The sequence below is a fragment of the Cricetulus griseus genome, chromosome 6, assembly GCF_003668045.3.
Source record: "Cricetulus griseus strain 17A/GY chromosome 6, alternate assembly CriGri-PICRH-1.0, whole genome shotgun sequence".
Lineage (NCBI taxonomy): Eukaryota > Metazoa > Chordata > Mammalia > Rodentia > Cricetidae > Cricetulus > Cricetulus griseus.
In genome coordinates, this window is record NC_048599.1 from 59564415 (window position 1) to 59591679 (window position 27265).

Genomic DNA, 27265 nt, shown 5'->3' on the forward strand with positions numbered 1-27265 from the left:
CCCAAAATCACAAGACACACAGGACATGATTCTTTTCTAAATCAATACAATTTCTCAAATTTATTTATTTTTCTTAAAGAAGTACTTCTAATCTCTGTCAAAAGGGAGGTTAGGAAAGGTACCCCCTCCCTTGTAAACACTGAAATACAGATCTGGGAAACCAGGATCGACACACACAAAAAGTGCATTTTACAAAATATCAACTAAAATATATTTTACATGGATTATACTTCCATTGAAATTCTACCAGCTGCATTTTCATGTTCGAAAAAATATTTCCACATCTAAGAGATTCCAAAAGCATTTAACATCTGGGCAGCAGCCCCTGCCTCCTAGGAGTCTCATCTCCTTTCCTGTGGGTGAGGCTGGGCTCCTTGGCAGCACCCTAGAACGAGCAGGCTCCCAAAGGGTCCACTGCCACTCTGCCAGCCTCTTACTTGTCCCTTGCTCTTCCAGACTGATGCCTTCCTCTAAAGAGCTTTTTCAATACAAAATCTTTCCCTTTGGGGCTGGGACAGGGCTTCCAAAACAAAACTTAACCTCTGAAGCCTTCAGGCCCTCACCCAGCCCATCACCCATCAGGAGCAATCAATCTATCTTCTAAGAATCAGGACCTGGACCTGGAGGTGCCAGGGCTTTGCCTTCAGGGCTCACTTCCATCTCCCACTGTAGCCTGTGCCAGACTGTACTAACCCCAGTGCCTGCATCTCCCCTCTCCAGGGGAGGACCCAGTGTCACCTCCCACAGCGTATGCCCCTGGAGCATGCCCTTGTAGAAGTGCTTGGCTGGCAGGTTCCCAGTGTTGGGCCCAAACCCAACCACACTGCACCCTCCCTAACCCCATGCTCCTCTTTGGTACTAAGAAGGTACAAATAACCAGGCTTCCAGCCTCTCAGAGAGCCCAGGCCCAGGCTAGGACAACAGGGGACCCAGCCTCCTGACCCATCTCTGGTAGGAGCATGAGGTGAGAACAAACTGAAAATGCAGGTCCTAGCTCCTAGAGTGAGTGGCTGCAGCTCTGGTCTGTGGACTGATACAGTGTTGATTCTCACTGGGATGTAAATTAGTGCAATCTACAAAAGATGAGGGGTAAGGGGTGGCAGGGCGAGGGGAGCCACAGCACTCCTTTGGTTTGATTTCAGGTGGGTGTGGCTTGAAGAGTCATGTGTGAAGTTCTGCAAGAGGTTTCCCAGAACCTCCAAGTATAAGGCAAGAGGAAAAATCTTCAACAAATCAGGTAGCAATTTTCCTTGTCCCCTGCCCCCCACCCTCTCTCCCAGCACTCATCAGCTCTTTCAGATACGACAAGCTCCATGTTGACCAGTACTCTGGGAAGCCAGACCTGCTGGGTGGCCCTTAATGGAAAGTCGACGGGAGGCAGACACCCATGGGTGGGCCCGGTCAACTTGTGCCAGCACCAGTAGCTACTGCAGGGGTAAAGGAAGAAAGCCAGGGAAAAGCCTTGAGTCCAGGAAGAGGAAGTCAAAGCTTGGCTCTCTTGACTCATGGAGCAAGCCAGAGCTGTGCTAGATCTGCAGAACCTGGTCCCAGGCTGACAGGGAAGCAGTGGGTCACAGTGGGTGAGGTAAAGCTGGCTCCTGCCACCCTTGGAGGCCTGGGAAGGCTCGAAAGGGCCTGGTGGGCCTGTTTCTGGAGGGACCTTACCCCTTCTACTTGCCCCTGCCCTGCCTTGGCCCATGTCCCTCAGGTTTGGCCCAACCTAAGGGAAGACTGAATCTTCGGAGTCTTTACCCTGGGGTGCACAGATGGGCACACCTCAGGCCAAGCTGAGGGCTCAGGTTCCTTTCTCATATCCTGGCCTCCCTTTCTCCCACGTGGCCCAGAATCCATATGCCCTCCCCCCTACCCCCCAGAGAACCACAGGCCAGCAACCCATGGCCCCTTAACCAAGTGCTGTGCTTCAAGCAGTGTCCCCTACCCCAGGCCCCACTCTCCCGAAGGCAGCCCGAGTATGAGCATGAAGAGGCTACTGGGGGTTCTTGAGGATGCGGCCATGGCGGAAGTCATAGACATGGCGGCAAAGGAACACCAGCTCAGGATCCGTGTCCTCCGGCACTGTGCGGTGTGGTGGGGTAGAGTAGTCTGAAGATGGGGGCACCAGTGCTGTCTTTCGGCTGGGAAGGCCCTCACCTCGGCGCTTGGCCATGGCACAGAATCTGCAGCAATAGACCAGTACTGTCTTCAGCATAGTTACTTTTCTAACAAAACCAATTTCTTCCCACTCTACCCACCGAGTGGGAACTGAGAGGATGACACCGCCTCCATTCTTATCCCCAAGGCTGTGTACACTCCATCAACTTCCAGTTGACTCCAGGACACATACACCTCCTTCCAAAGCTTCCTCCCCAAATACCTCCCATTTTCCTAGATTTCTCTCAGAACACTAGTGGACCTAAACATGATCAGGGAGTTTGGGTTAACCTGTGTTCTCTTATTATTCTACCTTAGGAAGGGACAGTTCTGTCTGATAATTAAAAAATAAAATCCCAGCCAAGTGTAGTAGTGCACACCTTTAATGCCAGGTAGAGGCAGGCAGATCTGAGTTCGAGGCCAGCTTGGCCTACACATTGAGTTCTAGGATAGCCAGAGCTACATAGAGAGACTGTCTCAAATGGAACTAAACAAACAAACCAAGCAAACAAAAGGTGTTAGAGCAGTGGTTCTCAACCTTACCAATGCTGCCACCCTTTAATTCATGTTGTGGGGACCCCAAACCATAAAATTGTTTTCATCGCTACTTCACAATTGTAATTTTGTTGTTATGAATCATAAAGATCTGTGTTTTCCAATGGTCTTAGGTGACCCCTGTGAAAGGGTTGTTTGACCCTCAAACGGGTTGTGATCTACAGGTTGAGAAACTGCGTTAGAGGAAGGTTTTAGGGAACAAAGTGCTAAACCAGTAAGATTGGGCCCAGAGCATGAAGTGATTTCTTTGGGAACTTCCATGCAGTTTTCCCAAACCACCTTTGGTGAGTCCGAGGGGAGAGGCCAGCTACAGGTGCAAGGCACTAACTACACCTACCTGCAGTACTCGGCAAAGGTTAGCACATAGCACTTCTCCTCAATGCAGGCCACACTGTTCTGGTCCTGATGTCTTGATGCAAAGACTTCATTCTGCAAAGGCTCAAGGGGAGACAGGAGCAAGCAGGTTGGTTATAGGAGCTAGAAAGAGGCACCTCACTCCAGGAACAAGGCAGGCATGCTGACCTGAGCAAGCAATGGGGTCAGATTTATCCAAGTCCTGACCCCTGACTGCCCACCCAAGCCCTAAGAAGAAAGAAAATTGGTCTCTTTCTCCCTCATGTGATGAGAAGTCCCACCAAAGGGGACGGCACATTGTGGTTGGCACATGCCTTTAATCCTAGGAGATGCATCTCTGTGAGTTCAAGGCCAGTTTGGTTTACCCATATCAAGTTCCAGGTTAGCTAGAGCTATATAGCGAGACACTGTCTCAAAAAAATAAAAGAAATAAAAGAGAAAGAAAGAGACAAAAAAACAGAAAAAAAAAAAGTCCCTTTAAAGGGAAGGAAATAAAAGGTAAGCTCGGACCACTCTCAGCCTATAGGCTCTCAGCTCAGAGGTGCTGAGCACTGCAGGCAATAAAAGGGCCAGGTGCACAGCGCCACCCTGCTATCCTGCTCACTCCCACTATCAAAGCCCCTGGAGCTCAAGGGTCAGCATTCCCATTTGGAACATAAGTTGGGACAGTGTTTGGGAGAGCCTAAGCCCCAGAGGACTTGGAGGGTTACTTGGTGGATTCCTAGCTGCCCTTTCCATATGCCACGTTTTAATGCCACAACCTCCTGTTTGGCCACCCTGCCTCACCCTCCTTGCCAGGCAGCTCACCTCATGCATGCTCGGGCTGCGGCCTCCCTGTAAGTGCTCAGGCCGGTAATACCACAGGAGGCTCATCATCAGTTCTCCTAGGGGCACAACAGAAGAGGTCATGGCTGGAGCTGGCAACCCTGTTTATTTAAGACAGGCTGGCCACCTGCCCTAGAGGTCTGTCCAACACCAGCTCCTGGCCCAATCCTTCAGGCTCTGGCCACCTGTGTCCCCTGACCAAGGCCAAGCATTCAGCAGCTTGGAATGCTGTTAGTCATGGAGAGATGGGCGAGAAGGCACTGATGGGTGAGGCATGGGACAAGTGCTTGGGTTCTGGCGACTAACAAAGCTACTACATGGATTTAACTTAAGTCACAAGTTGCTAAAGCCTGTGCAGCAGAAAGACCCCAGATGAAGGGTAGGCAAACTCTTCCAATTTGCCAGGACAAATTCTCAGCAGAGGCCAACTAAAGGCAGTTGTCCCTTGGGTTCCCAGTCTGAGGGATAGGTACCTGACTCGGGGTTCTCCCAGAGGGCGGAGATCTTGGCCACATAAGGTGTAGACGTCTTTCTTGGGCCTGACTTGAGGAGGACAGTGTCTCGGACTCGGATTGTCTCTCCATGCCGCTCAACTGCCTGGTAGCTCTTTCGGATGGCAGGTTCCGGCTCATCCTGGGCAATGGACCAATGATACAAATAAGTTTTGAGAGCCACACTCAAGATGGAGGATGGAGGGAAGCAGGGAGTATCATCATCAAGGCATCGACCCCCAAGCATAGCTGCAGATTGGGCCCTCCTCTCCAAGCCTGGCTTTTGGGGACAAGATTAGGGTGGGGACCTCCTCTGCTTGGAAAACAGTAGTGGGAATGTGGTAGGAATGTGGCTGGCTCTCTGAACATTTGGGCACTAATGGGGTGGTCTGAGTTTGAACCCTTAAGTTACCATTTTAAGAGGCAGAGACATGGGAAAGATATCTAAGCCTCAGTTTCCTTATCTGTCAAAGGGACTGTGGGGTACATACTACATATGGTAGTGGTAAGGATTAAAGAGGATAGACAAAGCATGCAAAGTGCTTAGCTTAGTTCTAATATCCAATTTCAGAAGTGCTCAACACATTCAGTTGACACTGTTTCCTCTCTCCTGGTGTTGTTCCATTACTTAACTTTCTGGTCCAAGACTCGGGTCACCGAGAATAAGTGGCAGACAGAAACCACCAGGGCATGTGGGGAGAGCAGGGAGAGAGGACCAGAGGCAACACGATTGATTCCTAAAGTGACCTTGCAGGTCCTTATTGCCTCTCAGAGTAGCCAGACCCATCTCCCTATGTGTCCTGTGCCCTACTGCCCCAGCCTCTTCCCATCAGCTAAGTGCTAACACTCACCAGGACATATACTGCCTTCTCACAGGCAGCACCTACAGGTACCCAGCCATTAGTGCGGCGGCGACGGCGGCGGCGAGGACGTGGGCGCTGGACACGAGGCTGCTTGGGGTGGCTGGGCCTGCGGGCAGCCTTGCTCCTCACAGTGTACCTACAGCTGGAGCCTGTGCGCAGACCAGACTTGGAGCCACTTGGAGGCTTGGCACTCTGAGGGCATGCCCGGGCTACCGTCTGGGGCTCCGAGGTGGGCGTCTGAAGATGGGGGATGGGCTCTGCTGCAGGTGGCACACTGGGCACAGGGCATCCCAGGAGGGGGTGAGCAGGTGAGGCTGGGTGGCCAGCTTCTGGGAGAGGAAATTCCAGCTGGCCGAGGGACCTGCAGCCTTCTAGAAAAGGGAGAGTGGGTCAAGGTAGGTAGGACAAACTGCAAGCCCTCTAGCCATCTGCTTTCAGGTCCTAAGCCTGGCTTAGTTCCAAGGTGTAACTCAAAGGCCAGTGAGGCAGGAGGTGGGACAGGGGCCTTTCTTTCTTCACCTTGGAAACTGGCCAGCAGACATTTGTGTGTCCTGTTCTAACTGGAAGAAAGGAGTGACAGCAGAAATATCTTCGTTAGCTCTGACTTAAGCTAACTAAGTTTCCAGGGTTTCACAGTATGGAGGAGCAGGGATTGTGGAGTCAGACAGACTGGGCTATATATGAGCCCCACACCTACCACTTACCAGCATGTGACCTCAGACAAGTCACTCTGGCCCCTCTGTGAAATGTTAAGTAGTGCTTACAAGCATGACACAGAATTTCCCGACTATTTTTCTTATTTACATATTAACTCATTTCACCCTTACAACATCCCAAGGTAGGTACTATTGCTGCTGCTTTACAATGGAGGAAACAGACACAGCAGTTACTGGCTTATCCAATGGTCATGAAGAAAGGGAGAAGGGAGAACGTTGCAATCCAGGCAGTTTGGCGGAGTCTGCTTAATTGCATGCCTTGTGACTGTGTGTCAAGGACTGAGAATGGTGCTTGGCACACAGTGCTTGCTTATGGGTGGTCTTGCTTATTAGGATAAAGGGTAAGGGTCTAAGGAGGAAAAGCCAGGAAGCAGCCTGCTCTTGTTTCTCAGGGCTCCAATCCACGCTAGAACCTGATATAACCAGTCTGGCCAGGGCCAAGTGGTCTATAAAGCTGTTTTATAGACCCCTACATGAAGGGGCGTGGGGGGAGGAGGGAAGAGCTCAGGGCAGACCTGCTGGTCAGGGTAGCTTTAGTCACCTCATTTCTAACCAGAAGCTGCAGAGAACAGCCTGGAGAGAAGGTGAGGACAACCTTTCCAGTCTGGGGCTGCTTTACCAGCTGAGCATGAACCACCCTGGGTCTCATAGATAGAAAAGCCCAGGTTACAGAACCCACTGCAAACATGCCTGAGAGCCCTGCTCTCTTCTTTAGTATGTCCACCCACCCTGTCTGCACCCAACTATCCACACAATGCCATGCCTGTGTACCTCATCTTTTGCAAAGCCTATACAGCCAGGGAAAAACTGTCTCACCACACCTGGTACTGCTTCCTGAGCCCAGAACCACCAACCTTCCTATGAATACTAAACTTAGCCATGTAGACGGTCTGGACTCCTGAACATGAAGAATGGTAGCTTTCTATGGGACATGGGAATGACTTGGTAAAAACCCTAATTTCTTTCCTTCCTCTCTTTTTTTTCTCCCCCACAACTAGGGACTGAACTCAAGACCTCATGCATGCTACCCAAACACTCCTATCATCACAGAGCTCCAGCTCTTTCTCTATTTTTGAGACCCTGCCTGTTCTTGAACTTATGACCCCCCTGACTCAACCTGTAGCTGAGCTCACAGTCTCATACCACAGGGCCTACCTAAGCCCTAATTTCTGTATCTAAGAGTCGAAGAAAGGGAATCCAGTGTGGGAGGAGAGACCTTGTCCTGTTACATAGCAATGTTCACTAACTTCTAAGCTGAGAAATCTCACTGAAAGCCTGGGCAAAGCAGGCCATGGGAGCTAACTGTGGGGCCCTTTACTGGGATTGTTCCTAGGCCTAGAACATTGTCTAATTGAATAGAGACCTCCCTTATCCAAGTCCCTTGCCTCCCAGGCAGACCCCCCCCCCCCAGCTATCTCCCAGCCTCCCAGGATGCCATGCATGCCTTAGACATACACATGTCCCCGACAAGGCTTACCTGCTGGAAAAGGCATTTTGTAGGGGCAGCCGCCACAAGTAGTGCCAATGTGGGTGAGAGGCAGGGGCAACACTCCACAAATGCTGTAGCCATTCACTTCAGTGTCCTCACTGGAGCAGTAGCGAGATGAGCTCCAAGGAGGGTGCTGGAAAGGGATGCCAGAGGGCACTGAGCTTGGGGACATGAGGAGCCCCTCATTGGGGGCTGCCACGGGAGACAGCTTGCCTTCTGGGAGCATGGGGCAAGGGGAGTAGCCCCCACACTGCAGCCCATCTTGGCCACAGTACAGGTAGAATCTGCCTTGTGTAGTGAGCTCAGGCCCTCCACATAGACCACTATAGTCGGCTGGATTGCCAGGCAGCGGCAGTGGAGACAGCTGAGGTGCAGGGAAAGAGGGCTGATGCAGTTCCTGCTTGGGGGCAGGTGACTCTTCCCCTGGACGCCCAGGCTCTGGCTTCAGGGCTGCCTGCCCACCCATCAGCAAAGGCAGGTGGGGGCGCAAGGGGTCCTCCAGAGCCTTGCCGGGGGCCTGGTGAGATGGCTGGATGGGTGGCCCTTGAGGAGTAGCAGATGGACAAGGCTCATCAGGCTGTTCTTGCCAGCTGGGGGGCCCTGTAGTCTCCCCAGAGCCAGCCCCCTGCCGAACCTTGGGACAGTTCTTGCCATTGACCTTGGCCCATTTTGGCCGCAGAATCTTGGGTGCCAGGGGCTCAGTGGAGCGCCCATCTGCTTCTCCCTGGGCTCGAGAAGGTCGAAGAGGTAGCTCCCGCTCCTGGCTGAGTTTCAAGAAGGCAGCTGCGTTTAGGCTAGCCAGTCTCTTGGGAGCTGGGTCTCCATCTCGACGGGCACCTTCATCTGGAGTTGGCTCTGGGGACAGGTCCCGACTTCCCTCTCCAAGGTCTCCCAGCCGAGGTCGCTTCTTAGAGAAAGACCAGGCCCCTGTGGCCCGGTCACGGCTCCGGTGAGGGTCCCCCCCTCGGCTTCGGCGGGCACCTGCCAGACTGCTGGTGTCCTCCCTCTCCAGCAGCAGATTATTGAGGGCCTCTGCATTAAGGGAGGCAAGGCGCCGCTTGCGGGGCTGCACAAGACCAGTGTCCTCACTGGATGGGGTCGGACTAGGGGGCTTGGGCAGGTCAGGGGGCAGCTCATCAGCCTCATCGGCACTCCGTGGACCAGCCACATTTTCCAGGCGAGTCAGCAGCACTTTACAGGCTTTGGGCTTTTCCGGAACCAGTGAACGTTTACGCAATGGGTAGTTCTTGCGGCGCCCTGTGAGGTGCCCTGGACTGTCAGGCATGCCTGGCTCCACATCTTCAGCCCCCTGATCCATATTGCTGTCTTCCATCTGCAGGGGCTCCCCTCGGCCAGTGGGGCCAGAACTAAGCATAGGAAGGGACTTCCTCCGAGTGTGTGTCATGGAAACCCTCCAACCTATGGGAAAGAAGGCAGGCAATGAATGAGAAAACCCTATCACTGCCTCCTCCTTCCTCCTCCGCAGCCACCCACCCTTACCTGCAGTTACTCTGGGTCACACTACTATTGTCTTCATCTTGGAATTTCCTAGGACCTGCCTTCCAGGGGCAGTCTGACTACCGGAAGCTGTGCAAGGACTGGCTCCCTCTCCTTCTAGGACCAAGTCCCCATGAATTAAGGCCCAGAAAGCTTGAGAAATGACACCGACACCAGTGCCAAGGTACATGAGGAGCCAAAAGCATCAAACTTCTGCTTCCACAAGACACTCAAGAAGAGGAGGCTCTGAAAACACTGCCAGAATAGAGCTTAGGTGGCAGAAACAGGATCAAAGTACTACCAATTCCGCCCCCAACTTTGGGATTTAAGACTAGTCAGTCAGTCATAGGAGAATAAAGAGATGGGCAGAGAGACAGAGGTGTTAAGACAAAGAACCTGCCTGCTAGGCAGGGAAGGAGGGTCCCTCCATCCAGCAGGAGCCATGACTGCATCTTTCTGGAAAAGCTCTAAGAAAGGTAAGGCCTACCCTACAAGGCAGTCCCCACATCATTTGGTCAGATTCCAGGGAAAAGCAGCTCAGAGTGCCAGGGTTGGTAAAGGATATTAGGCCAGGATCAAAGCTAGCACAGGAGAAAAACCAGTGGTCCTAATAAACCTTGCCCTGTTCCCCAGTTTTCCTTGATAGGCACAATGTTAGGCAGTGGGCAGGAAGGGAGAGCGGGCTGAGGATTCCCATAACCAGACATGACCTCTAACTTTGGCTTTGAAGATATCCCCTACTATATACACTCAGGGGCAGCCTGATCTCAAGTTCTAAGTTACAAAGGCCAGAGCTGGCTGAGCTGTGCACTGTACACTTGTACCGTGAAGGCCATGCAGAGTGGCAGGGGTGAGGGAGGGTGGCCAGACTATAGAGCTGTTCACTTCCCATCTACTCTCTAAAGCATGGGGCTGCCAAGTGAGGTGTCAGACAGTCCACACTTCTCCTCACCAGGCACCTCAAGGACCCCTCCCCACCCAGCAGGCTAGCCTTTTCTGCTTAGTTTCCCCACTATTGTTATTCACACTGGGAGAAGTCCCCCGGTGGGCAGGGACTTAACCCTGAAGATCCCAAGCCTGAGGATTTCCAGGCTTTGCCAAGTTCTTCCCAGGTAGTTTTGTGATCTCCTCCGGCCATTAGTGGGAGTCACTGGGTGCCTTCTCTGCACAGACAAGCTATATGAGGCTAGAAAGGGAGCTGAGAACTCAGCTGATGGGGCAGTGTCGGTAATCCTCACAGAGAAAGGACTGGGAAGACTGCAATGGGCCATGTGTGGGGACCTGCCACTGTCCAGAAATCAGGCCCCAGGCCCGAGAGACAGTCACAGGAGGCGAATCCATTCATTCCTAAATGGCAAAGCTCATAACAATCCCAGGCATCTGTGAGGCCTTAGGTCTCTTTTCTACTCTGAATCAGTGGCTGCTGTCCTGGCTGCTCAGCACAGTCACCAGCAAGACCCTTTCACAAGCAAAAGCATTCCAAGTGCAGACAACCCACAGACCCTTTTCTTGAACCAGGAGGCACCCTATGCCAGCGGCAAAGTAACCAAGAACAAGCAGCACCACAATGTATCTGCACTTCTGGTCAAAGCCAAGCCCTGCTTTCCCAATTTCTAAAGAGCTTGGAGATGAGGATGAGTGAATGGACAATGCAGCTAAGCATGGGCCGAAGCCCCTCAACAGGCCCCAAGTCGCCAGAGCAGCTGGGCCTGGAAATGGCTGGGGGCCAAGGGTGAGGTCACCTGGGCCCGTGGCCTTTGAGGACATGGATACCAAGCACAGAGCAAAGGGGGTGGGGGCAGGAAAGAGCAGAAGCATGGGAACAGTGTGGCTGGCTGGTGGAAGGAAGGGCTTTGAGCAGGAAGAATGGCTGCCTGCTGGAGGTTGGTCACACATGTGGGTTGATTGTCCTGGGCTATCTGTCTGTACTCACTAGGACTTTCCCTCTTAGCACCCTGAAGGTCCTAAGCAGAGAGGTGGGAAGAGGTAGCAGTGGCCACTTTCAGGAGCCTGTTCCTAGAGTGTTCTGTTCCCAGTAGAGATGGTTTCATTTTAACTTCCCATTCAGTACTACAGTCTCTCTCAGGGAGCCAGTGCCCCTTAGGGCTGGACATCCCATAAACTTCTGTATCACAGGGTGCAAGACCTGTTTCTAAGCCAAGCCAAGCCCAGGAGCCTCTTGCTAGCCTCCTCTGCATCTGCCAAACCTCCTGTCGCTGGCTAAAGACCGCCAGGGCCATCAAAGCACATTGCAAAAGAACCTCCAGCTTTCATGTGGTGCCTCGGTTGGCGGCGGCGGTCTTGAGGAGAGGCCGGGGTCTCTGCTGCCGGCTTCTGCTGTACTTGGATATGAGGAGAGCTGGTGTGAGTCACGCTCTGAAGCGCCTGTGAGAACCCCAGCAGCAGCTCTTCCCTGGGGTGGAGCTGGATGGAGGGGCTTGCAGCCTGCCAGGGCCCCTCTGACCAGCAGGAGGTGGCCCAGCAGGGCTGGCTGGGAGGGAAGGAGATCCCAGGGCATAGTAGCACTGGCCCCCATTCCAGGAGGGCAGTCTCATTTATATTAGTTCAACCAGGAGCTTTATACCACTGTCAGGTGATGAGGCTGGGGTACTTCAGCACTGTTCTTCTGCTCTCTGGAAGCCCTGTCCTGCACAAACAATCCTGGCCCCTTGAAAGAAGGTTCCCGGGAAGGACACCCTGGGGCAATTACCTTTTACCTAGCTGGTATCAAGCAAGCTCTCACTGGGGAAAACCAGTCTGACTGTCACCAGCCCTCAACAGCTGCCTTGAAGGACAGTGGCTGGCCAGAGGGTTTCTCAGCCAAAGACCCCACAACTTGAATCCAAAATCCCCATAAGTATACGCCAAAGTTGACAAGCAAGGTACTGCACCACTCTAGGTACTGCAAAGGTTCAAAACTGAGGGGGATCTGAAGTGTCAGGGTGTGACTCAGATCTGCCTGGGGCTAGCAGAAGCCACCCCTGGAAGCAGAAAAGGCAAGATGTCCTGTTACCACCCTGATCAATAGAGGCAGCGCACATGCTACGAGTCCAGCTGAAGGCTCCAGCAAGGGAGGTCAGAGGCCTGGGCTATAGGTCATAGTGGGAATCACTCCCATAAACTAAATCTGCCCCTGGGTAGGAAGAGATCCTTAGAACTGACTCCTGCTCCCCTTACTACACAGTGCCCCAGTCAGGACCCCCAGTCTTGGGACTGGGGCTGTTCTAGTCCTGAAAGGAGTAACCTCTGTCAGAAACACCGGCTTTTTGGAAACTTCTTTATCAAAGAAAAGCAACAAGCACACAAAGACAGAGTCTCCTTTTCATTTACATGTCCGACAGTGCTTGGGAAAACAGCAGGGCTTATGGTAAAGACAGGCAAGGGTGAGGCACCTCTCCATCTCTTTAGTGAGAAGCATACAGAACCAAGAGTCTAAGGGAGGCAGGTAGGCTGGCCTGGCTTGGGCTGAGATGAAGCTCAGTGGTAGAAGGAAGGCTTATCTACCAAGTTCGAGGTCCTCCTGTTCATCTTAGCAAAACGCAAAACCAAAGCTGGCTCTGACCCAAATGAACAACTTACTTAAACTTCTCTGAACTTGAGGCTCCTTGTCTGAAACTGACATACCAAAATAAACTTTACTTTCCAGCACTGACAAGAATGGCAAGACACTGTGGGGAAGCCTGGAGAAGAGCAGAAGCCTTCCTCTCCCTCCCGGCCACAGAAGAAGCACCTATCATCAGTGCCCTACAGCAGGAGCCCAGGACAGCCTGGGCAAGAATCCAAATATCCAGCCTGCACTTGAACTCTGCTCTGTTACTATTTTACCAAGGACACCCAAATGTTCACCCCAAGGAAAGACAGCAATACTGTCCCTTTTCCCTTGTGGAAACCAGTATGGTCTGAATGGGGGGAGATGGGAACACATTCAGGATGGGGCCAGGATGACATGTGTTCTGCCCACCCCAGTATCTGACCAAAGATCCACAGCAGGCACCCACAAAAATCCTGGGCACCACCTGCTAAGAGAGCACTTGTCAATGTAACATCACTAGCTTCAGATAGTGAAGTCACCTTGCAACTGAGCTTAATTACAGAAACACCTGGGCAGGAAAGACAGCATAGTGCACAACCAAAGGAAAAGTCCCACCCATTTGGGCATAGGCTTGCTTTTGATTGTCCTTAGGACTGGCATGCATCTGAGGAGTCACACCTGCCATCCAGAGGTACCAATACTGTCTACAGCCTGTAAGACAACACCTGCTCCTCACAGATCACATTAAGACACACAGTGAGTAGCTGTGTAGGAAAGTCATGCCCATCCCACAAAGGCAGAATCTGGTCATTTCAACCTGACAGCTAGGTCTGATCCCCCCCCCATCAATTCTGACCACCCCAGCATGAGAGCCTAAAGGGCCAAAGCTTCAGACCTTGGCTTACTTCTAGCTCCAGAGCTAAAGCCAGCCAGCCAGCCAGGCAGGCTTCTTCCTGTAACTAACTGTAAAGAGACATGGACCCAGTGGGAGGGGGGAGTTCTAACTTAGGCTACAGATTCCCGTGTCTGTTAGAGATCAGAGTTTAAGGTGATAACTTCAGAAATGCTAAGCTCTTCTTAGATGGTCAGAAAGCGCCAATTCCTCAGTATGGAGGCAAAGCCCTTCCTACAGGTAAGGAGTAAAGACGGCACCCTTCCCATCTACAGATACTAAGCAAGGGCAGTGGGCAGAGGGCATTGTGCTTTAGTAGCTCATTAGTAGTGTCTGGGTTCTGCTCCACAAAACACACCAACTAGTATTTAGGGTTTTGCTTTAAACACCTTTTGGGGGCATGTGTATGCATGTGTATGAGTGCAAACACCAACAGTTCGTGTGGTGGTCAGGGGAGTTTGTGGGGGAGGTGGTTTCCCTCCTTCCACTGAGGGTTCTAAAGATGGCAGTAAATGCCTTCACCCATGGAGACATATTGTTAGTCCTAGGGGATCTGTTTAAAGGCCTGAACATCTTAGCCAATTTCCTGTCCCCTAGTTCTTCCTGATGCACAATTCGAGAACCCAGAGCACCCACTGCTCGTTCCCAGGCACACAGCACTGCTTATGATCTCTGTCCCTACTGCCAGCACCACACAGCAGAGCTGAGACCAGATCAGGACTAGAAAAGACTTGAACTCCAAGCCTTACTTTTCAAAGCAAGACTGTTTAAGTATTAAGTAAGAGCATGCAGAGTACCTAGCAGATTACCTAGTATACACCAGGCAATTAATACAAGCTCATTTTTATTTCTAAAAATTACTTCATGTATACCAGCAGTTTTTTTTGTTTTTTGTTTTTTGTTTTTCGAGACAGGGTTTCTCTGTGTAGCTTTGGAGCCTATCCTGGCACTCGCTCTGGAGACCAGGCTGGCCTCAAACTCACAGAGATCCACCTGCCTCTACCTCCCGAGTGCTGGGATTAAAGGTGTGTGCCACCAACGCCTGGCATATACCAACATTTTGACTGCATGTATATGCACCGTTGTGATTGGCAGCCCAAGATCACAATGGAATGTCAGATCCTCTGAGACCTGAGTTAGAAACAGCTGTGAGCCACCATGTGAGCGTTGGGAATCCAACCTGAGGCCTTTGAGTGCTCCTAACTGTGGAGCCACCTTTCAAACCTGAGCCCATTCTTTTTTTCCATAAGTACCAGGCTAAGGGATGAAAATAAAGTACAAAAGACAGAAACTGGAGCGTGGCTTGTGGAGCTCTGCATAAAAAAGCGTGATGGGGCTGAAATTGGGAGCCCAGGGCTTGGCTGAGGGGTTTACAGAAGGCACTTCTGATTCATCCACAGAGGGCCTACTACACACACAACAGGTGTACTGTAAGAACAAAAGCCCAGCAGGGAAGGCATCATTAGAAACACTTAAGTACCAGGAGGCAGGAAGGCAAAGGCAGGTCTTAAGGCGGAAGCCAGAGGAAACTCCCTGGATTCAGCCTGATGAATTCTACAAGGGTTACTCCAAGGTGGGGCAGGATCTCCAGGTAACACTCCCTCAGACTCCACTTTACCCATACGCCACACTGCCATTTGAGGCTACCAGAAGTGAACTTAATGCCTGGGGCAGGACCCACTTGCTTTGAGCAGCTAACAGTTTTGGAGACAGAAATAGGGACAGATCTTCCCATAACTTGGCAATTGCTTTTTATCAACCCAGGGGAAAGCCTTGTGCTAATGATGAACCATTCTTCTGAAGAGTCTGCAGCTCATAATGCCCTTCTGTGAGCTTGCCCAGGAGTAGCAAAGAATGTGTGTTGGTTCATCCATCAATGTTCTGGATGGAGCTCAGAGGGACACTACTTTTTTGCCTAACATTTACAAATCCCCAACATTAGTAAAAATGGGTGGAAGAAAGTTTTAAGTCAGGCCAACTAGGAGTTTCAAATCAGCTTGGTAATACAGAGACCCCAGTCTCTTGTCAGCTATCTCCCAGGGCATGAGGAGAGCTCCGCCCCAGACCTTTCCAACAAAGAACCTTCTAAATGAGGTAGTCTTGAAAAACAAGTCCCAAGGCCAAGCCTTCTAAACATTCCACCAACGGAGGAAATCACAAGGCAGGCTTCAATGCTACCCTCAACAGGGTGCAAGCCTGGGGGAGGTGAGGTAGGCACTGACTTCCCTACTACTAAATTCCACCCACTGGCTTACCTGGCTGCCAGTTCACTAACCTAACTCACAGGGGTTGAAAATACCTTATTCAAAATACTTAGATCTGTAAGTATTTTAGATTTCTGGGTTTGTCCCCCCGACAGTCCATTTTAGAAAATGTACATATACTTTACCGGTTGCATACCTGGAATCCAAAATTTAAAAAATAGCATATGCTCCCAAATAAACAGCATTTGAAGCAATCCAAGGACTTCCAATGTCTGGATTAGGGAGCACCCTGGCCTTCAACTTTCCCCTCATTCCCAGGAATCCACTGTGCCAATCCACATTTATAAATTAATCTGTATTTACTCAATTCTTTCACGACCATCCCCTTTTCTCTAATTTGCCTTGGCTACCTCAAGAATAAGATTCTACTTGTTGTCATTCCTACCCCACAACCATTAACGAGTAAGCACACACACGCCGTGACAAAGAAAGCTAGACACAGGCTGGGGATGTAGCCCAGTGCTTGCCCAGTATGTAGGCAGCAATGGGTTTGAACCACAGCACTGCATGAAACCCGGTAGGGTGAATGAAGTACAGCTGTAATCCCAGCCAGGTGGAGGCAGGATCACAAGTTCAAGGCTATCTTTGGCTACACAGTAAATTTGAGGTCTGCCTGGGTTGCAGGAGACCCTGTCTCAAAACAAAACAATAAACAGTAAATTCAGAAAAGGAGGTGGAGTCCCAGGCAAGGAGCCAGAGTAAAGACCAGTCTCCAAGGTCTCTAAGCAAGCAGGGAACCTGATTCATCGGAGGCTTCTACTGTACCAGGAATGCTACTCCGCATTCTGGGTACCCAGGAGCACCTAGCACATGACAATCACTTCATCTACCTTCACAACAGTCTGGGGAAGCAACTGTTACCATCACATTTTCAGGAGACTGAAACAGGTACAAAAGAAAGAAAGGGGGTGGGAATAGGCGTGTCCGTGTACACGGGGGAGCTCTGCTGGTAAAGGCACATACTGCCAAGCTTGATGACCTGGGTTCAATTCTCCAGAACTCACTTCCTGAGAAGGCCTGACTCCTGCAAGGTGTCCTCTGACCTACACATGCACACATATCCTCTACCTTCCCACCCCACCTCCTAAGAAAACCCTACCTGGTACTGTTCAAAGCAAAAGCAAAGGCAGGGTATTCAGGTGTATGATACTTCACTGTTATCATACTGCCACTTTCTAGGACCCACAGGATGGCTACTGGGTCACAGCCCAACATAATAGTAGTTTTTCTTGAATTCTCAGCTTAAAGAACTCTTCCCACAGATATGTTCACACACTTGTAATCCTAGCACTCAAGGTGAGGTGGAGGATGGAGAGTTCTAGGCAGACTGGGCTATATAGGACTCTGTCTCAAAATCACTGTCATCCATTATCATCTATAGAAAGTTGGCTCAAAGTTTCGAATACATTTTTGTTGTTGTTTGTTTTTTGAGACAGTTTGTTTTTTGTAGCTTTGGAGTCTATTCTGGAACTTACTCTGTAGACCAGGCTGGCCTCAAACTCACAGAGTTTGCCTCTGCCTCCTAAGTGTTGGGATTAAAGTAGTGCACCACCACTGCCTGGCCAGAATAAACTCTTACATACATTTTTGAAACAACATCATTTTATTACTTACAAAGTGGTGAGTACTCCAGAGAGAGACCATACTTTACAGTAAATCCACAGAAGGAACTTTTCCCAAGCATCTACTCTAGTCTATAGGCCTGAGGGAAATCCCCTCCCCTGGCTTAGACTGCCATGGAGATGGAAGGTGGCCTATCACAGTGGAGACAGTCGCCTTAATTTACAGAGACACAGCAACTACTCCTGTTTTCCTTTCTTCAGAGCACATAATCTCTAGTACTTTCAGTTTTCTCTAAAGATCACTTCCTCTCTATGTAATTTTTTCTTCATTCAATGGAAACTGTGTGAGCCACTATAGGTACAAAGCAAGGGACACCAACTCAGGGCTGGGAAGCGACTAGTGATCCTGGCTGAGTGGTGACATGGTTCTACTCTTCTGGCGAACCTGTTAGGACCTCCTGGCATCCAGGGGCACCCTGATAATGACTGTTCTAAGAACACACTTCTAAACCACCTGGCCCCACAGAAACCAGATAAACAATTCGTGTTACCCTCAAACATTGTGGGCAAGTGATTACAATTGAAGAAGGGTCCATTCCTCTCTTCTGTAGTAGGAAACTGGAAAAGTTGCACTGGTGGAAGCAGAAACTAGATACATACCTTACTGAAGGCCAGGGAAATCAACATACCTGTCATTCCCAAATCCCACAGAGAAGGAGTGGAGGCCAGAGAAAATAATCAGACCCAATAGTCCTTAGCTAGTACTGATATCAATAACTATGAAAGGCCACCTATCTTTTCATTCAAGTAGTTTGGTTATTATGGTACCTAGGAAGTTACCAATTCATAAAGCCAGACTGAGAGACAAACCCCCGTTCCTTCTTGGCAGACCAAGCCTGGGAAGGAGCTCAAGGACAATCACCACAGTGAGTCTGATGAATAACTACCCTTGCAGATATTTCCCACTGTGCAAAGAGAAAGGTAATGACCACCACTCCAGGTCACCACGTCAGAGAACTGACTGCACTCTGGGTCCTGTTCTCCAAACCCAGTGGCCTCTGATCCCCAGCTTTCACACCAAGATGCTTGGGATAGGACACCCACACCCTCATTTGGACCCTAGGACTTGGCAGCCCTGAGCAGGAATGCTCGGAGCTCACTGCTTCCTTCACCTTTTAGCCATCTTATGGCTCATTAGTGGCAAAAGCAGGAGAGGGGCTGGAGAAACATAAAGGAGCTGAAATTCAAACCAGTCCATTTTATTCCACATAGATGCCTCCCATAAAACCAAGTAGGAACCTCATCATTTAAGCCCTCCTGGGCCTGACCTAGGGAGATCTAAGCAGCCTGAGGGGTCAGGAGCTGTAGAACTTCAGATTACCAGGTGTTAGGAGCCTCCGCTCTAATTTTCACAATCCCTGGACCACACATGGTATTTTTCCATCTTTTTAGGACTATGGGACACTGTCAGCCCATCAAGACAAGGCTAAGCCCACAGGGCCAAAGCACACTCCCCTCGTCCCTCCAAAGTCAAGGCACAAAGGAAATGAGCCTTGCCAGACTGTGCTAGCAAGTTCCCATAAATACTTGGGCTGGGGTAGTGCTGCTTATGTAAAATGCTTCCCCATTGAGAGATGCTGCTTTATTTACATTCTTCACAACCCATTCATAAAAAGGAGGCCCTTTAATGTCGGGCTGTTCATATAATGCTCCATAAACTTGCCAGCTTTGGCTGGCAGCTTTAGTCCAACACAGGCTATGCTTGAGCTCTGGGTATTTTTTCCCCCTTAAGATTTTTTTCCTCCTTAATGACTCACCTTGCGACAGGGCACTGAGGCCAGATGTTGCCCAAGCAAGGTCAAGAGGGACAAGAGCAGATACAATGAAAACATTTTAATCCTCTTAGATGCAATGATGAAGAGGTGGGGAGATATGAAAATAATTAGCCAATTTTCACTGAACTCCAATTTCAAGTAGATATGCTAGGTTGACTTTCTTTCAGGTCTACTGGAATTTCCTTCTCAGGTGTCAAATGCTACCCAGTTCACACCTCTAAACACTGGAGAGCATACAGAGGGCACTTCCTCCATCCCTAAAGGAGAAGGGCTCTTTCTGGATTGTAATTTGCATCATGGATGAATAAATTAAAAAGGTTGTTTCCTCTCCTGACTCAGGTTCTAGACCTGCTGGCTCCAACAGGGGCAGAATCTGCTCCAGGCAATGAGTGGCCCTGGATAGGGACAGGACTGTGTTTCAGGATGCACACTGCAAACAGAGCAAGCAGGGGAGGAACACACCCCAGGAGAGGTGTTCTGAGGTGGCTTTTCCCGTTATAGTAAAGGAAGAGAAGTAGTAGGATTTTTTTTTCCCTTAATTGACAGGGGAGAGGTCTGCATTGCCATGGCAACTGTAAGGGGTGGCCTTCCCGATTGGAAGGGAAATGCTGGTCCATTAATCATCAAACTGGGGCACAAAAGAGAGGTTTGGGGGAAACAGGATGGATGCAAGGTATGTTTCTTCACAATGGAGATTCCAACATGTCATCAGTCTTCTTCCATGTACCCATGTTCCAGGCTTGATCTCCAATATAAACCAACTTCTAAGAGCTGGAATGATAGCATCCCTTCCTCAAAGGTCCAATGCAGGACAGACATAGCCCCTACAGTCAGTAAAAACACTTCCTATAAAAAGAACCCTAAAGTCCATGCATGGGACTGGTCCAGGTTTATTTTTCTTCTCTGTTCTCTGAATAGTGTTTTCTCCCTCATTTACACCCAGATGAGAAGAGGTAAAACATATGGATTCATTTAACATGGACAACAAGTAAATTGCAAACGAACAGCAAAGAGGGGGTGGGGGCACATTAGTGGGGACAGGAGGAAAATAGGATCACAGTCCCTTTCCAATTCAAGTCTGTGTGGTGTCATGTGAACAATATACAGGACTGACTTCACCAGCAGATGGATCAGAAACGGCAGTTTTAAAATGTCCATGCCAGAGCCTCACGAACATGCCCTATTTATATACCTTTGACAGTAAAGGTCAGAGACCTCCAAGGACTGAATCCATATAGAGCATTTCTAGAAAAGTCAAAGGTTCCTCTCTATCCCCAACTGAATTCCACAGCCAACTACATTTATTTATTCAATAACACCCCCCCCCTCTCTCTTTCTCTCTCTCTCTCTCTCTCTCTCTCTCTCTCTCTCTCTCTCTCTCTCTCTCTCTCCCATCCCTCTCAATTTACTACCCCCATCCTTAAGAAAGGTCTAACTTACAAAACATTTGAGAAGATACGATGTTAGAAAACCCATTTTCACAAGGTCACTGGCCTGAACAACACCAAGACAATGGACAAGTGGGAGAGAAGGAAAGGGTAGGAGCCAGGAGCAAAGGGCAGGGGAGAGACAAATGTGCAGAGTGACTAGTGAATAGCCTTAGGGACACTGTCTAAGGTCAGAATGCAGGAAAAGGAGAGCAACCATAATTTAGTGAGTAAGAAACTGACTTGTGGAGTGGGTGCTTTGGGGAGAAAGATCTGGTAGCTATGTACAGACTGGATCAGAAGAGCCAGAGGAAACAGGAGGAAAATGACATGGAAACATAGCAACAGAAAGGATCAGAGGGAGACAACAAAAAGAAAGAACCAAAACTAGCATGGCGGTGCACAGTGATAACTCCAGCACTCAGAAGGTAGACAGGAGGATTGCTACAAGTTCCAGGCCAGCCTAGGCTACAGAGCTGACATCTAGCAGAGGGAAATGTGAGAGAGAATGAAGGGGAGACAGAAAGGAACAGAGAGCAAAAACTTCACCAATGGCTCAGCTCCCCAGAGCCAGCCCTCCTAAACACTGGTCTGACAGGCATGAGTCTCCTGTCAGGTAAAACCCCTATCACTGTGGGAAGTGTTATTTTGGCAACTCCTTTTAACCTTCCAGCAGCCAAACCAGGTCACCCTTCTGACTGCCACCAAAAGAAGTCACAGACAGTGCAACCCCAGCAAAAGCACATTCTCCATCCTTCTCTGGATTTTAGACATACAATTAAACTCTCTCAAACAAACTTCAGTCTCTTGTGTGAGTGAAGTAATATCCCCTTTCCCCCCAACTCCACCCAAGTTGGGGTCCAGACTTGCTATGAATGAACTGCCTACCCTACTCCCCCTGCCCCTTTGAAAGACAGGCAGCTTTCTCAAGGTGGGCTTACAGCCAACCACAGCCCAATGGAGCTCTTGACAGGTCCCACTGGTGTGCCACTCCAACCCAGATTTTTCTCAGCAAAAGGCCATGTTCTCAGCTGTCATCAGTCAGAGTCTCCTCTCCTGTTCCCAACATGATCGATCACATCGGAGGGGGCACCAGAGCTGAGTTGGTTTTTTACAAACGGGTAAACAGCATACAGCCTAGAGCTGGTCACTGCTGGGGTTAGCAGTACTCAAGCTTAAGTCAGAGATTCCAAAGTGTCCTAAGACAGTGCTGTCCCTGAGCAATGTGGTCCCTCAGAAGCTCTTTTCTCCTTTTTGGTGTTAGATACGGAGGTATAGAAGATGGGAAGAAATGTGTCAGGTGGCACAAAAGAGGAGAACTGGAAACCTTATTTTATCTCATCATCAAATTTCTCCCTGGATTTATGGACTCAGCTCATCGTGTCCCTATGAGGGCACCTTCTTGGCTAAGGAAAACTGCTACAGCAGTAGGGAAGGCATCGATAAGCACAGTGGGTGTGTGTGTAGGGGGGGTGGGGTCCCTTAGTCCCAATCCAAGTAGTCAGTCGTCGGTGCTCTTAAGACTGCCGACAATGGGCCACTAGGAGACATCCCAGGTGGAGTTAAACCTCTACCGGGTAGGCAGACTTGCTGAAAGCCTCTCACTGCTAGTAGGCTCTACTCGCCTCCATGAGTCCACCAGCCGGTTCACCACCGGCCAGGGCACTCGGTGCGCACACCCCCCACCCTTGCCCCTCCGCCTTGGCTAAGTCGACCCCACTCTTCCCGGAGCCGCGAGGCAATCTGCGGCTAGAGCCCAGAGCTAGTGCCGCAGCTCCTCCCGGTGGACGCCCCGGCCCCCGCAGTCCCCAGGGCAGAGTCCGGCCCCGTCGCCCGCCCCTGGGGGTGGGTGCCCCGGACTCGCTCCCCTCCCCGATACCACTACCTGCGCCCGCTCGGGCGCCGCCTTTGTCCGGCCCTTCACCGCCGAGCGGGCCCCTCGGGCCCGACCTGACCCGGCCCCCGGCCCCGGAGGAGAGGCGGCGGGGCTGGCAGGGCACAACCAGGCCGGGCCTGGAGCACCGGGTCCTGCTGTCACTTGGAGGCGGTCTGACAACTTCGATTGCCCCCGCCCCACCTCGGACTCGGCCGCCGCCCCGCACGGTCCCCACAGGGCCTCCCGCGGCCCACACTCGCTGTTCGAACCGGTCCCCTTCCGTCTTCGGCGCCTCCCTTCCTCCAGCCCGACCCGATCGGGTCCACACTACCCCTCGCCCTGGCGCTGCCCCCATCCCCACCCCCCTCCGGCAATAGCCGGTCAGCTCCCAACCCGGGAGGGCGCCCCCACCCCGAGAGGGCGATCCCGCGGCGACGCCCCCGGCCGCGGCCCCTTGCCTCGGGGACCGCGATGGGGGAGGGGGCGCGGCGGGGCCTTGCCGCCCGCGCACTCGGAGGCGAGCCGGCTCCGCCGCGGCGAGGAAGCACCCGCGTCCTCCCGCCCTCCGTAGCCCGGGACGCCCGCGCCACCGCCGCCCGGCCAAGCTGCCACCCTGCGGCCGCCACCCACCCCGCCCCCGGCCTGTGAGGCGGGCGCCCCCGGGGGCTGTCACCTCGAGGCGCGCCGCGCTCCCCGATGGCGGGACCGCGGCGCCGGACCCGGGGAGGGAGGCGGCGCGCGCGGCGGGCAGGCGGCCGCACCTGCTTCTTGTCGTCCGTCCGTCCCTTCCCGGGGCTGGCGGGGGGCGGCGCGGCGCGCTCGGCGGGGCGCGCTGACGGGCGGCCGGTCCTCTCCCTTTTGCTAGTCCGCCTACCTAGCTCGCTCGCCCGCCCGCCCCTTCCCCTCCTGGATCCCGGCCCCTGGCTCACCGGGACGAACGACGCGGACGGCGCGGCTTTGGGCACCCGCAGGCCCCGGCCGGGCTGGAATCCGGCGGCTGGAACCCCCGGGGGCGCTCAATTCCCGGGCTCCACGCTGCTGCGTCAGCGCCTCCTCCTGGGGGCCGGGCCGGGCGGCGGAGCGGGGGCCGCGGTCGGGCGGGGCCGTCGGGGAGGGCGGGCGCGCCTGGCCGGGGCGGGCAGACGGCAAGGGCCGGACGGGCGGGGCAGGCGGCCGGACGGGCGGGCAGCGGGGGCCGGGCTCCGGGATCCGCTACGCCGCTCGCGGTTCCCCCACAAACTCCCCGAGAGCGGAGCCTCCGCCGCCCTCCTTCCTGCTTCCTCGTCCCCAGCCAATCAGCAGCGCGCCCCTCGGCAAGCTCCGCCAATCAGCCGCCCCGCCCTGCGCTGGCCCCGCCAGCCAATCCGGCCCTCGGCTCCCCCTCCCGGTTTCCAACCAATCAGAATCGCGGGTCGGTCGTCCCGACGCAGGGGGCAGCACGAGGCGGCCGGGGGAGGCGGTGCGGGGAGTGGTGGGGCCTGGGGGGAGGGGTACGGTGCCAAGGGTGGTGGTGGGGGATGATTTTCTTTGCGGGCTTTTTGGGTTTTCTCCTGGTCTTCGGAGCATGAGCCCGTATCCCATGGTGACCTGACCCTGAAGCCCCAGCCCCTCAGCTGCAGACCCCCCACCCTGAGAAATCTTAGCTCGCCCCCGCCCTGACCGTCACCCTTCTACATCCCTCTTCTCTAGTAACCTCGCTAGCACCCGCTACAGTAAACTGCCGGCCGAGGAACACCCCACCCTCCTCGGGCTGCTGCCCCCGGGGCAAAGCTTCGGGAAGACCAGCCGAAAAATCAAGCAAGAACAACACCCCCTTTCCTGCTGAAAGGGCCCCAGACTCGCGCGAAAGGGCCCCGACTACTGAGAAGCCCCTCCCGCCCTTGCCTCATCTTTCCGACTTCCCTGCTTGCCACGTCTCCTTTCCTTCCTAGCAAGGTCGGTCCTGGCTCGGTGACCCCTCACCCGCATCTCTTTTTCCTCTTTCTGCCCTTCACCTACCGCCCCCCACCCCGGCTCCCAATTCGCCCTCTTTCAGAAACCGAGTGTGGAACCCTCATCCATTTCCAGCTGACAGCAGAGCCTGGTCTGTGAGTCCTTGACACCCACACACCCTCTTTCACCACCGCGGGGAACATCAGAGATCTCGGTGGGGGGGAAGGGGCGGGCAGCCCAACAGGCGCCGCTGGACACCCTCCTTCGCGTCCCCAAGCCAGCGTAGAACCAGTGCAGGCACTTACCTAGCTTCCCCATAGTCACCTTATGCTGTGGCTCCGTCTCTCACACCCACAGACGTGCTTTTCCAAGCCTGAGCACGCTCTCGGGGTCAGCTGGGTGGGTGGGCACAGCAGGCTGAGGTCATACGAAGGGGTGGGAGGTCCCTGTGAGGTGCGGAAAGGAACTGTGTCCTGGACACCTTGTAGCGCCAGAGCCAGCCCAGCACTTCACTTCAAGGAGCTGCAATGTGCACACAGTAGGTTCTTGAGAAATGCCGAGTCCACCCCTGAACAAAGCCTCATTCCCAATTCAAGCGGGGGAGGGGCGCTTTGGGAGGTAAAGGAGCAGGAGCAGAAAGGGTAGTGTCAAGTCACCCGAGCCTGGGAGCAGCCGGGGAGGGGCTGGGCCCTGGAACGCCTAGGGCAGAGAAGCGCCCAGAGTGCTGAGGAAGCCTGGTTAGTAAGCAGGAAAAACCGAGCTTTAAACAGTGGCTTAGGGGGCTCCTCCTGCACTATACACGGTGCCCGACCTTTCCCAGACCACGCTGCTGAAGCACTGACCCAGGCAGCTTTTACGGTAACTAAGGCTGCCAGCTTCTGTGGCTGGGCAGTAGCCTCCCTCGCAAGAAAAAAAAAAAAAAAAAGACAGTTAATTTGCCTCCAGAACTACCCCGAAGCCCCCACACTGCCTAGCTGATCTGCAGGACATGGTTTACCAAGGCTGTGCTAAACCGTGGTGCACAAACTTGCCAAAGTGCCAAATTCTCTTAGGACCACTACCCTTACTTCTGCTTCCCATCCTTAGGGAAGGCAGAATCCCAAATCTTGGAAAGTAGGACACTGAAGAACTTCTCCCTTCCCTGAGCCTCCCAAGGCAAAGAATCCCAGCAATCCTCCCCCAAACACATAGGCCAGCTAGCTCTACTGTCCATCTCACAAAATTAGCTCATCTCCTCGGCCAAGTCCATTATTAGTCTCATGGTAGATCTCAGATCTCATCAGATCGGGAGTGGAGAGCACCTATGGCCACTGAAGCTTCGGAAGGTTGAAGCAGGGGAGGGGATGAGACAGCCTCTGACATAGCTGCTTTGTCTCTGATAATGGGGGGATTGGGACTGAGAATGAGGAAAGAACTGTAACTGGTCACAGGGAAGGAGACTCAAGTGGCAGGCCACTTTCAGCTTGGGAACTGACAGCAACATTGGTGGAGTGGGCTTGCTTCTCATTGGCACCTTTAGTCAAAACCCTGTGGTCCTAGTCTGAGAGTGAAGAGTTGACATATTTGGGAACCAGGTAGGAGGGAAGAGAGAATCCTGACTGTGGAGGAGGCAAAGCCCCCAGGAGCTACTTAGCCCAGCCTGCTCATAGCCAAAGGACTATGTCTTCAGAGCATTCCCCGTGGGTGGCTGGCTCATTTGCCCCAGGAGGCTCAGGCTCAGTGGGCTCATGGCTGGGGGAAAGGGGAGCAGCACAGGCTTGCTAAAGGCACTCGGTGTTCTTCCTTTAGCAGCCCATTGATCTCCCAGGTCCCCTTCTCTCTTGCTTTTTAAAGCTGGTCAACAAGCCAGCCAAGAGGAGGCCAGGGTTATTTTACAGGCTGCTTGTACCCCAAAGGGACCTTTTGGCCTCCTATCCTTTCACCCCATTTTCAGGAACCTCTGCATCTGGACCATCTTCCTTTCCAATCTAGAGCCTTTCTTTCCACTTCTGGAAAAGGCTCAGCTCCCATAGTTTCTTCAGTCTTTCTTTAGTGCATGCTGCTCCCATCCCACTCCACCAGAACAGCTGTGCCAGTGCCTGGGGGCTGTCACCTTTCCTCTCTCTCTGGCCAAAAAAGGGTTTGTCATTTGGTCTAGAAAGATGAATGGATCCATCAGGTCTCCACGACTCTTCCTCCACACCCAACCTCTAGCAGAGGCTTGCTGTCTACCTAGATACCTCCAGACCCTTCAGTAAGGATTAGCTGCCTTGGAGCAGGAGAGCCGAGGAGATGGATGCCTGGAGGAGAACATCCAGGGCCAGAGAGAACATGCTGCACACCCCTCCCCCACCAAGTACAACCAGACTGACAGCAGGGACAGACTGGCTGCTCTGTCATCCTCAGTTCAGCCTCGAGGCACCTCCCCCCAACTGCCGCTGCAGTCCCAGCAGACCGCCTGCCCTGAGATCCAGCCACCTGGCACGGGCAAGACACCCAAGCCCGCAGCGCAGTTTCTGTGAAGGTGGCACCGACCACTTTGACCTACCTGTTCAAGTCTCTCCTTTCCCGGTGTGGGCAGGCAGCCCTCCTCTACCTCTCCTCAGCGTCCAAATTCCAGGTCCCAGAACACTGAGCAACCTGGCCCTAAACTCCACCGTACAAGATTAAAGACTGGCTCTCTTGTGGAGGGACACCTTGGCATGGATTAAATTCGATGCCAGTACTTGCCCCCCTCTCCGTAAAATGAAGCCCCCAGCGGTGGGGAAATAAAACTGGTCTTTTATAATTCTTTTCCTGGGACCCGCTCCCTCTTTAAAAGGATCAGAACACCCTCTCCTTAAAGGGACCTCAGGAAATTATTTGCCCCCAGGCAAAGCCAAGTGTAGTACTCTGGTTTTTACCTGATGCGGCCTTTTCCCCTAGGGATGGGAGAGTCATAAGTACTCCCTTTCTAACTAAGCCGGAGGGGATGGGCCCCCTCCTGCCACCAAGAAGCCAGTTGTGAGTGCCCATCAAAGAAGAG

The 27265-nt window shown here is 52.5% G+C and overlaps 1 protein-coding gene and 1 long non-coding RNA gene across 8 annotated transcripts; one reads left to right on the forward strand and one right to left on the reverse strand.

Moving 5' to 3' along the window:
* Window positions 1-29: 29 nt before the first annotated feature.
* Window positions 30-24877, reverse strand: Bahd1 (bromo adjacent homology domain containing 1). 5 transcript variants are annotated; one of them, XM_027422187.2, is made up of 7 exons: window positions 24567-24877; window positions 7433-8863; window positions 5228-5607; window positions 4359-4518; window positions 3868-3944; window positions 3044-3144; window positions 30-2177 (listed from the first exon to the last, which is right to left on the reverse strand). In XM_027422187.2, exons 1-7 carry the CDS (start codon window positions 24577-24579, stop codon window positions 1988-1990), a joined length of 2352 nt encoding a protein of 783 aa, XP_027277988.1. In that variant the 5' UTR covers window positions 24580-24877; the 3' UTR covers window positions 30-1987. The 5 variants fall into 5 exon arrangements, with proteins under 5 accessions (XP_027277988.1, XP_027277989.1, XP_027277987.1 ...); XM_027422188.2 differs by having other exon boundaries at window positions 3044-3135; window positions 5228-5610; window positions 24567-24875; XM_027422186.2 differs by having other exon boundaries at window positions 5228-5610; window positions 24567-24874.
* On the forward strand, window positions 23745-27032 carry LOC113836407. 3 transcript variants are annotated; one of them, XR_004770645.1, is made up of 3 exons: window positions 23745-23788; window positions 24019-24264; window positions 24365-27032. It is a non-coding gene; the product is annotated as an uncharacterized LOC113836407 (long non-coding RNA). The 3 variants fall into 3 exon arrangements; XR_004770646.1 differs by lacking the exon at window positions 23745-23788 and having other exon boundaries at window positions 23833-24264; window positions 24365-24416; window positions 26399-27032; XR_003486579.2 differs by lacking the exon at window positions 23745-23788 and having other exon boundaries at window positions 23833-24264.
* Window positions 27033-27265: the final 233 nt, after the last annotated feature.